The sequence below is a fragment of the Balaenoptera acutorostrata genome, chromosome 17 (genome assembly GCF_949987535.1).
Source record: "Balaenoptera acutorostrata chromosome 17, mBalAcu1.1, whole genome shotgun sequence".
Lineage (NCBI taxonomy): Eukaryota > Metazoa > Chordata > Mammalia > Artiodactyla > Balaenopteridae > Balaenoptera > Balaenoptera acutorostrata.
In genome coordinates, this window is record NC_080080.1 from 8,587,147 (window position 1) to 8,600,648 (window position 13,502).

The window sequence follows — 13,502 nt, forward strand, 5'->3', positions numbered from 1 at the left end:
GGAAACAAGGGTTCTTACCATGATGTCCCCTACCCTCACTTTGAGTCACAATCTTCTAGCTATGAAACCTTCTAGCACTTCTCCTCATCCTCAACTAGGGATGCCTGGTCATTCTCCCACATTCTTCTAATTCTTTGCCAGCCAGCTGGTAATTTTCATCTTCACCTCAAATCCTGCTAAAATCTTGGGGGACTTTGTCATCTATGGGGAAAGTAGATGGCCCATTTCATAGTCTGGTCTCAGTTTCCTGGCCTCTTTAACCCCAGAAAACTGTATTTGCATTCACTCCAGCCAAGTACCTCCACAATCGCATCCCAAACCCTGGCACGGCACTGAGCTCCGTCACCCTGTAAATCCTACTTGTCTAAGGGACGCTTGCTGTTACATCCCACAATCCTCCTTCCTTCTAGCATTTTTATACTTTATTCCATTAAAACCAGCTCTTTAATTTCACTGTGATTTCTACTCTCTTACCCCACCCTCCCCCGCCATGTTATCCATCTTCACTGGCTCATAAACCAAGGCCTCCGATTGGTTGGTCCATCATTTCAACTTCCCTTCTGCCACTGCTCTCAGCCCCCTTTCCTCCCCGTCGGGTTAATCCGATAGGCCTGCTGCCTCTGCAACTTGTCTTGGCCTGATCACGGCTAAAGAAATACCCACAGACAAACAGATTGGTGCCTTTACAACTTTTGGCTCTTCAGCCTCCACTGAAGTCTCAGCGCAGCCTGACAATGTAGTCCTCTCTCTCTTCCATTCTCCCCAGGCCTGGGTGTCACCATGACCCCTGCACTCTCAGCAGGTGCCTGACTTCTTGCCGCCCAGAGAAAGAGGGACCGTTATCAGCGTCAGCTTCAACTCCCCAGCCCCCATCTACTCTCTATGAACCGTCCCATCTTTCCCTCTTTGTTTCTCCTGAACAGAGAAAGGGTGGCTGTTTGAGGCCAATTCCCCCATCGGTGCTCGAGAGCTTGACCTCACCCCCTCAGGGACATCCATCTACCAACTATCCCCCCATCCAGGCCCACTCCCATCCCTCCTATACGCCCAGTCTACCCCTGGACACTGACACTTCACTCTTTGCATAAAAACGTACACACATTTCTCCACTGTTAAAACAACCCTTTACTCTAGCCCAAGGTTTCTTAACTTAGGGTCTGGGTTTAAGGGGGTCCACTTCCCTGAAAATACATGCAAAATCCGGTACGTATGGGGGAGTATGCTGTCTTCAATACGTTATCATGGGTGAGTCATGACCTAAACACTGATTGCTACTAACAAGTGTTCTACAGTTCTTTTTTTTAGCTGTCAATCTCTTTCTTTTTCTTCAGAGCCAAGATTTTTTGGAAAGTTTGTAGTTTCCATTTTCTCAAATCACTACTAAGTAGTTTCTTCCCTCATCACCTTGTGAAATTTGAGAAGGGCTCTTCATGACTAACCCAGTGAATGTTCTCAGTCCCCACCTTCCTTGAAGTTACTGACCACTTGCCCCACCCCTGGTTTCCATGACACCACCTGCTCCTTCTAGCTTTCTAGCTGCTCTTCTGGCTTCCCTTCTGCTCTTCCCTTAAAAACTGCAATTCCTCAGAGATCTGTCCCTGACCTTTACTATGTGCATCCTACACACTCTCCGTGGGTGATCTCATGATCCCCATGACTTAAAATACTACCGACATGCCAGTGATGATCAAATGTATCTCCAGGCCAGACCTTCGCCCAAGCCTCACGCTGAGATATTCAGTGCTCGCTAGACACCTCCAAGCAGATGTCCCTGAAGCATCCCAAACTCAGCATGTTGAAAGCTGAACACTTACATCTTAACATCTTACTTCCATCCTCACCCACACTCTTTAACTGGTCCCCTCCTTATATTCTCTATCTTGAGAATTGGCACTCCACCCACGGGACTACCTGACCTGAAACGTTCAACATCATCCTCAACTGGTGTTTCAGTAGACTGAACATCCATCTAGAAAGGTCATTATGGAAGGAAAGTCAAAATGAATATTAGTTTCAACTCGAAATTTCAGATTCTACCATTGTAAGTGGATGGGCTAAATGCATTTATCCGATTTGCTAGCAAAATGCATGGCCCTCAAGTTTCCTCACGTTCTGTCTGCTGCCTCCCTCGCCTGCCTCTCCAGACACTTCTCTCGTCTGTCCACTTCCTACCACCCCAAACTCACATCTGGCAGTCTAGCAACACACTCTGTGTTGTCTGACTTTGTTCACTATTCCCCTTGTTTACACTTACAAAGTGAAGTCAGTATATGCATATGATGAGCTTGTATCATCCTTCAAAACCCAACTCAGACGTCACTTCCCTTGGAAACCCCTCTGAAAGACTCCTTCTTCCACCACGCCCCGGTAGTTTTTCTTCTGCTCTAAATATCTTCTAAATATGTCTAGTGTTCCACTAATATGCTGCATCGAAACTTACTTATGTTCTTTTCTCTGTTAAAATTATGAGCATCTTGAGATCAAAGACTCTGCCTTAGTTTTCATTAATTCTCCAAGACCTAATTCTCCATGATAGCATATAAAAATATTAACAATAGAAATAGTAATATAGCTGTAGCTAGCATTTATTAAGGGATCTACATGTTAAACAGGAATAACATCATCACAATTTCGCATGAGCTGCCCAATCCATAAATATGTAATGAATGAGTGAATGAACACAGCTCTTTAATTAATAAAGGAGAAATGGGATACTCATTCTTTTTTCATCTCTATAAAGATTAATGCTATAATTATTCTCATACCACAAGACCTCAGTAAATAATTATTGAATAAATCAATTAGCTGATCAATTAATCACATAGGAAGCAAGGAATGGGCATTTGATTTCATAATATCTCACGTTTATGTGATGCATTCTAGTTTGTGAAACATCTTCATTTACACTGTGATATTTAATAATGACATCAACCTGTGCATTAATTGTATCACTATTACTATTTTGCAAGAGACTAAACTAGAGATCAGAGGTGGGGAATAACTTGGCTAAAGTCACAGCTCATGATTGGCAAGCCAAGGACTTGACCCAGACTGCTCCCTCCCAACCCCCACCCCAACACAGCTGCCCCTTTCTCCCCATGACTCAACTCCAGACTCATAAATTGGTTCCCTTTAGTGACATGTACATCTCAGGCAATGGTTTTCAAAGACATCTGAAATGGTCCAGCATCTGTTGAGATTATGAGCTTGTGGTTGGTGAGTAATCATCTTTTACACAGCTAACTTCAAAGACACTTCTAGATAAATGTCTAAGAAAAAAGCATACACATGAAACCAGACTTGGAGCTATACTCTGTCCATGTCCTCATGACAAATCACTAAATGCATTGCAAGCAAAATTCCTAGTGGAAATTCAAAGGCTCAGATTGAATCTGATTTCTCTCTAGGAAGTTTGACTCCTATCAAGTGGAATCCCCCAAATTCCACCCACGTGCAAAGGCTACCTGGGAGGTGGCATGATAAATGGGTTAGTGAGAGCATCTGAATTCCTCTTTCTTGGGGTCATTGTGAGTGATCCCAGGGAGCTGGGGAAAACTGCAGAAATCTGGAGGCACAGATGCATATGAGAACCAACGTGAGCTGAGTAAAGTAATTCCAATGATGCGGAGGCTTCCCTAGAGACACTGAACAAGAGCATGGGACGGAGGCCCTCCTGACCTCTGAGTGGACTGTAGGTAACTTGCACAAGGTCTGACAGCTGGTTTGAACCCAGGCGGGCAAACTCCCAAGACTGCACTCCCGCCCTCTGTCTCTCCAGTCAGCGTGAGGGTAGGGCCCCTGCTGCTGTCGCCACTCAGCATGCACCCGCTAGCACGCTAGGCACTGTGCTAAGCACCTGCCCTACACGACTTCATCCAGATCTCACAGCAACTTGCGGATGTAGGTGATATTATGAAAACTCTGCCTCAAGGAACCCAAGGCTCAGAGCAGTGAAGTGACTGGCCCCCCGTTACACAGAGTAGGAATAGAACTGGAATTGAAACCCAGATTCGGCCAGCGCCAAGGTCCCTCTGCTTCATTGCTTCTGCTTCTCAAAACATCTGCCAAGAGCCTTCTGCTTGCCTGTGGGTAAGTTATCACAAAAACGGAAGAAAAAAAAACCACACCTTAAAGCATAACGGAGCCAATCGTTAGAATGACCAAAATAGAAAACGTAAAGAGAAACTTAGAGGGCACGTAAACCACCCCCCACACAGTGAGGGAATCTCCAACATGCTTGAATACCCTACTGACGGGGAGCTCATCCTCTCCACCTCGCTCCATCCCAGCAGGACAAACCACGACTTCTTCCTCCATCCTCTGAACCCATCGCCTCTCACCTCATCCCCCACTGCCCCTCCCATGACGCCAGATGCTCTGTCTCTACTGAAGCCCCTCCCTCGGTCTCTCCCGTGCTAGGCTCCTCTCCCCTCCTGGACTTTACTCATGGCGGAGGGAAGGTGATTGCTTCCTTGGTAAATTGAATTCAGTTCCACCAAGGAGGCCAGAGAATTCAGCACAGACTCAACAGTGGGGGGGGGGGGGGGGAAATCAATGAAGAATGACCAAAGGATCATTTAAAAAAATTTTTTTTAATTAAAAAAAACTGTGTAGCCATTGGTAACATAGTATTACCTTTTTAAATCAACAGCTAAAATTATTATAATCTATAAAACTAAAGGAAATCTACCACTGTTGATGGATTGCATTCAGGAATGGTCTAATCCACAGTCAGCTACTCAGAATGATTACAGGGCTCCTAGGAAGGGTAACTTGTCTAAAATATTTTCCCCCAAATGCTTAGCAAATGGTCTGAATTTCCACTCTTAAAAATGAAATCTTTCTGGTTTACCCACTTGTTAAAATGTGCCCACTCTTGGAGAAAATATTATATTAAAAAGAAGGTAGGTCCTAGGTTGGCATATTTTGTTCTTGGTTCTACTTCCTTCAACTCAGTCGAGCAAATAAACCCTTGATGGACCAGGTACAAAACTGGTGTTGTCTGGGGAGGGAGTTATCAAGGTAAATCCTCTGTTTTCTCCAGTCTCAAAGATCTAACAAAGGTTTAAGACACAACTATTCAGCAAACACTGATCAAATGCCTCCCAGGCCCACTATGTACATATGCACAGGTTGTATACTGTACAATTGCAGGGGCAGCATTCACAAAGATGACCCGTGAAAAGGATCCCTTAGAACTGGCAGTGCTTGACCTAATCTAGCTATTCCAACACGGTCAGCCTTCACCAGACATTGGGTGCAGCAAGTTTACATGTAATATATCTTTCCAGCTTAATAACAGCCTCTTTGAAAACATCATCGTCTCCATTTTATAGGTGAGACAACTGAGATTCACAAATATCTTTTAAATTAGTCAAGTTCCCATACCTAAGGAGTGGCAAAAATAGGATTCCTGTATCCCATGTGTGTTCCAATCCACTCATGTGGTTACCATTCATTCATTTATTCATTCTTTCAACAAGCATTAATTGAATCACTGTTGGTTTTAAATATTAACCTAGAGCAAAGTGAACATTTATATATTTTTTCTTTTTTAAAAAAACCAAACAATTATAAATAAAATAAGATTGAGAGTCTACTAGACACTTTGCTAAGTGTTTAGGATCAAACCATGAATTACAAAATAACTGCCCTTTGGAGCACGAAATCTAGCAAGCAAGCAAGAAAAATATATTCATTCATTTGGTAACTATTTCTTGAGAACTGACTAGGTACCAGTCATTCTTCTAAGAGCTAAAATAGCAGTGAACAAGCCAGATAAAGTCCCTGCCCTCTGTGGCTTCCTTTTTAGAGGAGGGCAAACAAATGCTCAAGAAGTAAACAAGTGAGAAGATTTCACAGCAAAAAGATAAGAAGACAATAAAGCAAGGTGAAGGGGTAGAGAGTGCTGAAGAGGCTGCTTTGATGGGGGTGGTCGGGGGTCTCTTTGAGGCAGTGATGTTAGCTCAGAGCAGAGGAGGAGCCAGCCCTGAGGATGTACTAGCATGAAGGCTCCATGGGGCAGGGCTGTCTGCGGCTCTGTTCACTGCTGTAGCCCCAGCACCTGGTGCCCGGCACAGAGTAAGTGCTCACTAAACACCTGTTGAATGAATAAGCGAATGAACAGGGGAATGGCAGCCGAGGCAGAAGAAACTATAACTGTGTCCCAAATCCAGCACCTCACCAGCTGGCCGGAGGCTCCCTCCTGCTTCGTGGAGAGAAGTGAAGCCTTCCAAGCTGGGGCCCAGTTTCCCCACGTGTCCCACTTTCCTTCAGTCTGCCGTGGCTGTGATCCCAGTTTGCCAGCTGTTCTTCCATCTCAGCCCCCGGGGTCTCAGAGAAGCAGAGAAGTGGCCCAGGGGAGCTGCCACATGCAAGGCTGTGCCCAGAGCACACTCAGCCCTGCCAGTTACAGCTACCCAGTGGCTCGGGGCCATGGCAGATGTGCATCCTGGCTGCACGCGTTAGTCTGGGCACGCAGCTACTAACTAGACCCAGCACTCTCGACAGACTGAAGGTAGGAAAGAGTGCATGCCTGCCAGCCTCACCTCAATGGGCCCTGGGATACGGGATCTTCCCCTGGACAGCACTTCCCGTGAAGTAGGGACAGAGTGTACACCATGAGGTCCAGAGAGAGAGTGTGCGTTTGTGTGTGTGTCTGTCTGTCTGTGTCTGTGTGCGTGTGCACACATCAGCTCTGTGCATGTTTGGAAAGGAGATTTAAGTTTTATACAAACATTAGGCAATTTTGGAGTCAGTGCCTGCTCACCTGGCCCTTTCAGCCCAAGGACCAAAGGGATTAAGAATTAGCTTGTGTGGGTTAATGCGCCACCAGACCCGTGGCTACAGCAGGCAGGTGACAGTGCCCCAAGGTTGGTGTAGGGCAGCCTGCACAGTTTTAACAGCACCCGTTCCACCCTCAAATGTGCCCCAGATGAGATTATTAAAGTATAACACCCCTAGGCTGCAGGCTGTGATGGCCTCCAGATCCCCCTTCAGGAATGAAGGGCTCTTCCCCAGCTGCCAGGAGGGCTGCTGGCAGATAGACCCCACTGTCAGCCCCTGCAGGGAGAGTGACCCCCAGAAGGGCAGCCCATACCAGTGAGTGACCAACGTGAGGGCATAACAATTTTGAAGATCGTCCCAGCATCCCTAGAGGTCAGCTGAGGCCTCCTCTAAGGTTGCACTGAAGCTCAAGTTCTCCCTCTGCCCTTCTCTTTCCCTCTCCCACCCCTTTTGATTCCATTCCCTTAAAAAATGACCTGCATACTGAACTCAGAGTCTGATTCCTGAGGAACCCAACCAGCAACAGTCAGCATCTTCAGTGGGGAGACTCTGGATTTGGATTCAGATTGGCTTTGAACCCCAGCTCTACCATTCATTAGTTATGTGACCTTGGGCCTTTCTGACCCTCAGTTTCCAAATCTGTAAAATGGACATAATGGTGCACACTGCCTAGGGCAGTTGTGGGGATTAAAATATGGAAAGCATTTAGCACAGTGATTGACATATTTAGTCACTCAATACCTAGGAATATACAAATTCATGATTTTATAGCTCTGCCCTTAACTGGCTGTGACTTGGGAGAGTCACTTTCTCTCTCTCTCTGCCTCAGTTTCCTCCTCTAAAAAAGATGGGTTTGGACTTGGGCACTATTACTGACATTTCTTGAACACCCACTCTTATCAGGTTCTGTGCCGAGCCTTGTACTTTATTCCACAACACAAGCCTACTAGGTTGATATTTCTTACTTTTCACCATCATCCTCATTTTACAGAGGCCAACAAAGGCATCAGGAGGCTGAGGAATTTGGCCCCAGAGTACCCATATGTTAAGTGATGGAACAGGATTGGAAGCTGGGCAGACGGACCGCAAAGCCCATCTCCACGCCAGAATGCCCCAACTTTTCCCTCAATGAGATGATGCACAACTCCTGCCAGGGCTGGCATTTTTTAGGATCACACGACTCTGCCTCCAGCTTAGTGGAAAACATTTGCAGAAAAGATCAACTGAATTCTATCAACCCTTTGGCACAGTTGTGAAAAGCCAGAGGCAAAGCAGACAAAAGTTATTGACTACAAATCGCATGTCCCAGAAAAGACTGCTGGTGTGGCCACTTCTATCTCCATATACCCAGTGACAGCTTTGTTGCTGTCAATGAGCTCCAGGCTGGTGCAGCTGAGCAGGGCAAACTTTCACCAGGCATCCCTCTCAGCCATGCCTCACACCCTCTCAACTGCAGCCTCACCCACAGCCTCGATCTGCTGGTAGCAACCTGTGATCCCAGTCAAGGGCTGGGGCATTTTTTTAAGGGTATTTTGAAGTTCCTCAGGTGAAATGAACTTAGAGTACAGGTATAATTTTTTAAAGACTCACATCTGTGTTTTCCCCTCGCTTGTAATCTAAATACTCTAAATAATCTAAATTTGTTTCAATGGCACCTTTAAGAGAAGAGCTTCTGAAATAGTGGATGACAAGTAAAACGTCAATTCTCCTGGGAATTAGCCCTTGGAAGACCCCCCCCCCCACCCCCACCATTTGGCCTGCAGGAGGGGGCAGATAGTGGTCATCCTACAGACAGGGTCCAACATCTGAAAAGACATCTCATGCTAACCCTGAGCATTGCTCTGGACTGGTTGTCGTGGGTCTTTTAAGAAGCAATGGACATTTTCTCTTATGAAGAAATAGCATCTTTACTGTTTTGCCCGTTTAAAAAAGCACACAATATTTCCCTAAAGAGCGTAAAACGGCACTCTATACACAGATGACGCAACTGTCCTCGTTCTCTCAAAGCCTAGCTTGTCAGGCACCAGTGCGTCTCCCACACAGCCCAAAGGGAGAGCGTTTGAGTCATTTTAAAGCTCATTATGGAACTGCTTAAAACCCTTCAAGGATTTGTGGTACCCAAGGCACTCAAATGTTTGGCCCCAGTCCCCTGTCCAGCCTCCCTCCTGGCCCTGCAGTCCTGAGCTACCTGTATCTCCCTGCATGTGCTGTGCTAAGGCAGGCCCCGGGATTCTGTCCATGCACTGCCCTCTGCCCAGGATGCCCCCTGCCCCCTGCTGGCCATCTGACAAATGCACGCTGGCCTTTAAGGCACAGACTGGCCACGATGCGCCCGGGTGCTTCCACTAACTAGGAGTATAAACATTCATGCGGTGAGTTTTGGGGGGGCTTCCCCAGGCTCCCACTGCCACTGGAAGTGGCTTCACTTTGGTAAGCGGCTTATCTCCTTAAATTCCTTCTTCCTGTGCCTTTCTCCTGATTAGTAGGTGGGATCCTCTCTTTGCAATCAGGACCTCCAACCCAGCACAACACCTTTCCTGGAACGTAAGTGACAATTCAGAATCCATTTTCCAAACTAGATATTCACCGAATTGAAGTAAATTGAAGTAAAAGAGGATCTGTTTTGCCATAACACGCTTCTCTGCTCGTGCCCACCCTAGCGCTCCCAGGAGATCTTGCCAAGGTCTAGTTCCAAACCCAGTAGGAAGTCCCACACCGGCTCCATGTTCAAGCTACAGCATTTCTCTACTGATCACCTTCCGCCTCTCCCGCTGACAGCCCTAGGCCCACACCCTGAACCGTTTCCAATGTCTGAATGCCTCAGGCTGTTTTGTGGCCCTGGGCCTTTGCACGTGCACTCTCTTTGGAAAGACTTTCTGAAACACCCATTTGACAAACTCCTGCTGTCTTCGAACCCCCCCCCCCCACCGTTAATGTGTTTGAAGTCTTCTCTGGAGCAACATAAACCAAGCGTTTAGAGTGTATGTACCCAAGACAGGCCCCTGAGATTTCACAAGTCACCTTCGGCTTCACCATCCCCATCGACCAATCAGCTCGTCAGAATCCCCTTTTCAAAGAGGCTTTGAATGGGCAGCTTATACACACAATCTCATAAAAGAAACAAGGCCAAGACTTTAGGTCTCCCGACAAGTCTGGGGCTGGGAAGTCCATCTCTGTCACCCTTTCCAGAAGCTCAAACCAAATATTTTCATCTAACTTTGAGGGGGGCCAGGCAGGCACATGTGGGTTCCAATCCCAGCTTGATCATTTAACCTAACAGAGCTTCAGTCTCCTTATTTGAAAAATAGACCTTGTTACCATCTAACTTTCTTCTGAGCATTAAATGATTTATGAAATGCTTGGTATTTAATAAATATTTCCTTTTCTCCCCAAATAAAAAGTGCATAAAGATGAGGGTTTTACATATGCTTGGTATATACATGCAAGTGTGAGCACACACACACACACACATGCACACGCACACAATCCATGTCACAATCACACAGACACCAATACCCTGAAGGCAGAGTGATGTCCTCCCTCTGACTCACGTCAAAGGAACATGCTCAAACTCTTAATTCCAACTTGGAAGCTCTAAGCACACATGGAATGTCGGCCCCCCATCTCTCCTGCCTTCCAATCACACTCGTCAAAGGCACATTTGAAAATACCGTGACATCTCATTCCGCCTTCAAAACATCTACTCAGCTCCATAGACTTTGTGTGTGTGTGAAGGGAGATGTGGAATTCTACACCTTTTCTTTCTTTTGTTAGTAACTCAAGGCTCAGTAATACAAATTTTGGCAGAAACAGACTGGAAGCGTTGTAAAATCACCTGAAGAGGTTTATGTGTTGATCGATTCCTATCTAATATATGCATTTGACATTAGGTATGGAAGTCTTCTTTAACCGTAAATTTAATAAATCATATTTTTAGTGATAATACTTAAGGATTCTAAGCACATGATGGGAAAAAAACCACTTTGAGGGACTTCCCTGGTGGCACAGTGGTTAAGAATCCGCCTGCTAATACAGGGGACACGGGTTCGAGCCCTGGTCTGGGAAGATCCCACATGCGGAGCAACTAAGCCCGTGTGTCACAACTACTGAGCCTGCGCTCTAAAGCCCGCGAGCCACAACTACAGAAGCCCAAGCACCTAGAGTCTGTGTTCTGCAACAAGAGAAGCCACCGCAATGAGAAGCCCACACACCGCAATGAAGAGTAGCCCCCGCTTGTTGCCACTGGAGAAAGCCCGCATGCAGCAATGAAGACCCAACACAGCCAAAAATAAATAAATTAATTAAATAAATTTATTAAAAAAATAAAAACAAAAAAAACCCACTTTGATTCACTGCTAGTAAGTAAGTCTGCAGCTACAAACAACTGTTTGGGACTAATTTGGCAATATAGATCTAGAGTCAAAAAATCTAGAGTTTTCAAACCCAGTAATTCTGCTTTGGAGAGTGTGCCCCCAGGAAATAATCTCAACATTGGAAAGAGCTTTATGTACCAAGGTATTCTTGTGGTACTTTCGTAATAGTGAAGAGTCAAAAACAATCAAATGCCCAGAAATAGAGGAATGACTTAGTGAACGACAGTGCGTCGACCTAGTAGGATAATGTGACAACCATGTCTGATCACTGTACTGTCTTTGTTTCTTCATCACCAGATTGGGAGCATTTTAAGGGTAAGAACATAGACAGATGAATGAATGAATGAATGAATGAATGAATATACATATGCATACATGAATGGTTTAGACATATATAACTGTTTGGAAATATACACATGATGCAATATTAGGTAAAAACAAAACACGTAACATTGTAGCAAGATTACAACTACTTTTCCATACAGAAAAGTCTAAGGAGATTAGGAAATAAACTGATGTATGAAGTGACATGGAGTAACTTCTAAATAATTCTGTGATTTTTCCTTCTGTATTTCAGCATTGTTTGAATTTTTCTGTAATTAACAAATAGGAAAATAGGACCTGCCCCTTGAGGTTGGTGTGAAGATCAAATGTCTTAGATGTGAAATCTTTAAGTGCTTAGACATCGATATTCTGTACAGAATGCTCAGGAAAAAAAATACGCACAAAGTCAGCTCTTTTAACTGAGGGAAGGAAGTGACGACATGGTTGAGGACATTTATACTCTCAGCCCAGCCTTGATGACAAATGATTCTCTCCTACACGAGCTACATGTTGTCCCTTCAGCCAGGACCATAATGACAGACATCTAGTGCCCCTCAGACATCATGTCACAGGACAGGAATGATGAGAGCCTCTCATTTCCTGACTAAGGGGAAGCAGAAAAGGGACATGCAGCGAAGCCCACGCTGCCCTGCCCGGTCCCACGGCGACCACCGCCCCACGCTTCCTGCTGCCAGACGGGGTGTGTGCGGTGGCGACGGCGCCACGTGCAGAAGGAGACGGCAGCCTCAGCCCAGGTGGTGCTCCCGGGATCAGGGCCAGTGCCCGGCCTCAGATGTCACTGTGCTGCGCGGGGCACCGACGGCTCGGAGCCCCGACTCCTCTGCACATAGTTCCCAAACACTACTCTTCCTGACACGGCCCCGGGGTTGTGCAGGCCTAGTCGTTACACAATAGGGTGCAACAAACCTGAGAATGACAATCGGGAGGATGGGCTCCCGCCGCACTCTGCTTCCAGCCGGGGGCGTTATTTGGCGGCCGTTTAAATTGCTGTGAGTCGGTGTCCTCATCTGTAAAATGCATGTGGTGCTGGTACTTGCCCTCTCTATGCATGTGTGTAACTGAGAGGAGCCTGAGTTCATGAATGTGAGAGGGCTGTGGGAGCCATAAACTACGGGACAAAAGCAAGGAGAAAGATGAGGTCGCATCACATGGGAGAAATTAAGAAGACAATGCACTTACCGCTCTCTGTGAGGGGAGGCAAAGCCACCGAAGGGCAAAAACTGGAAGCATCATTTTGAGCAACTGAAAAGAAGACAAAGGCAGCCCTTTAGCTCTTTTTTACCCTTTCGATCATTGAGTCCCGAAAGGCAGGAACAGAGGTCCCACTTGGTGACAGAAAAGTCAAACTTGGAAGGCAGACAGTGGGCCCACAGTGCACAGCACCACTCCCGCGTGGTCAGAACGGGCTAGGCTGTGCTGAAGGGACGTCCTGACATCTCAGGGGCTTAAAGCAACCTGGCACCACAAGCTCACTGCAGCTGGGCTGCTTTCTCTCCTCTGTGTCACCCCCCCTCAAGGCCCAGGCCGGGGAGGCGCCGTCAAGCCCCTGCCTCACAGACGCTGCGGCAGGGGACCTCACTCCTGCTCTCACAGCTTCGCCTACGAGTGACACACAGCACTCGTCATCTTCACATCGTTTTCCAAAGCCAGCGGTGAAGAAGTGCAGACCTACCATGTTCCAGAGAGCGAGCACCCAGACACACACAGCGAACAAGGGAAACGCCCACCACCATGGCTTAACTGACTCACTCAGGGAGGGCACTTAGCCTCTCTGGGCCTCAGTTTCCACATCTGTACACTGGGGATGACACAACATATGCTGAGAATGGCTGTGGGCATGACAGGAGGTAGTGTAGGGCCAGGCACAGGATGAGAGCTCACTAGACGGAAGCTATTCACCGCAGGCCGCATGGCAGGTGGACGGAGCCGGGACTAGGAGGGCAGACAGACCTGGGCTCGAACCTCCATATGCCTCTTAGAAGCAGGGCAGATGGACAA

The 13,502-nt window shown here is 46.7% G+C and overlaps 1 protein-coding gene across 1 annotated transcript in view; it reads right to left on the reverse strand.

Annotated features, from left to right (window-relative positions):
• Positions 1-13,502, reverse strand: part of TG (thyroglobulin) — a 244,560-nt gene that overhangs the window by 127,176 nt on the left and 103,882 nt on the right. Inside the window, exon 35 of the mRNA XM_057532421.1 lies at positions 12,684-12,746. Within this exon, the coding sequence (XP_057388404.1) occupies positions 12,684-12,746 (63 nt within the window). The remainder of the gene's footprint in view (positions 1-12,683; positions 12,747-13,502) is intronic.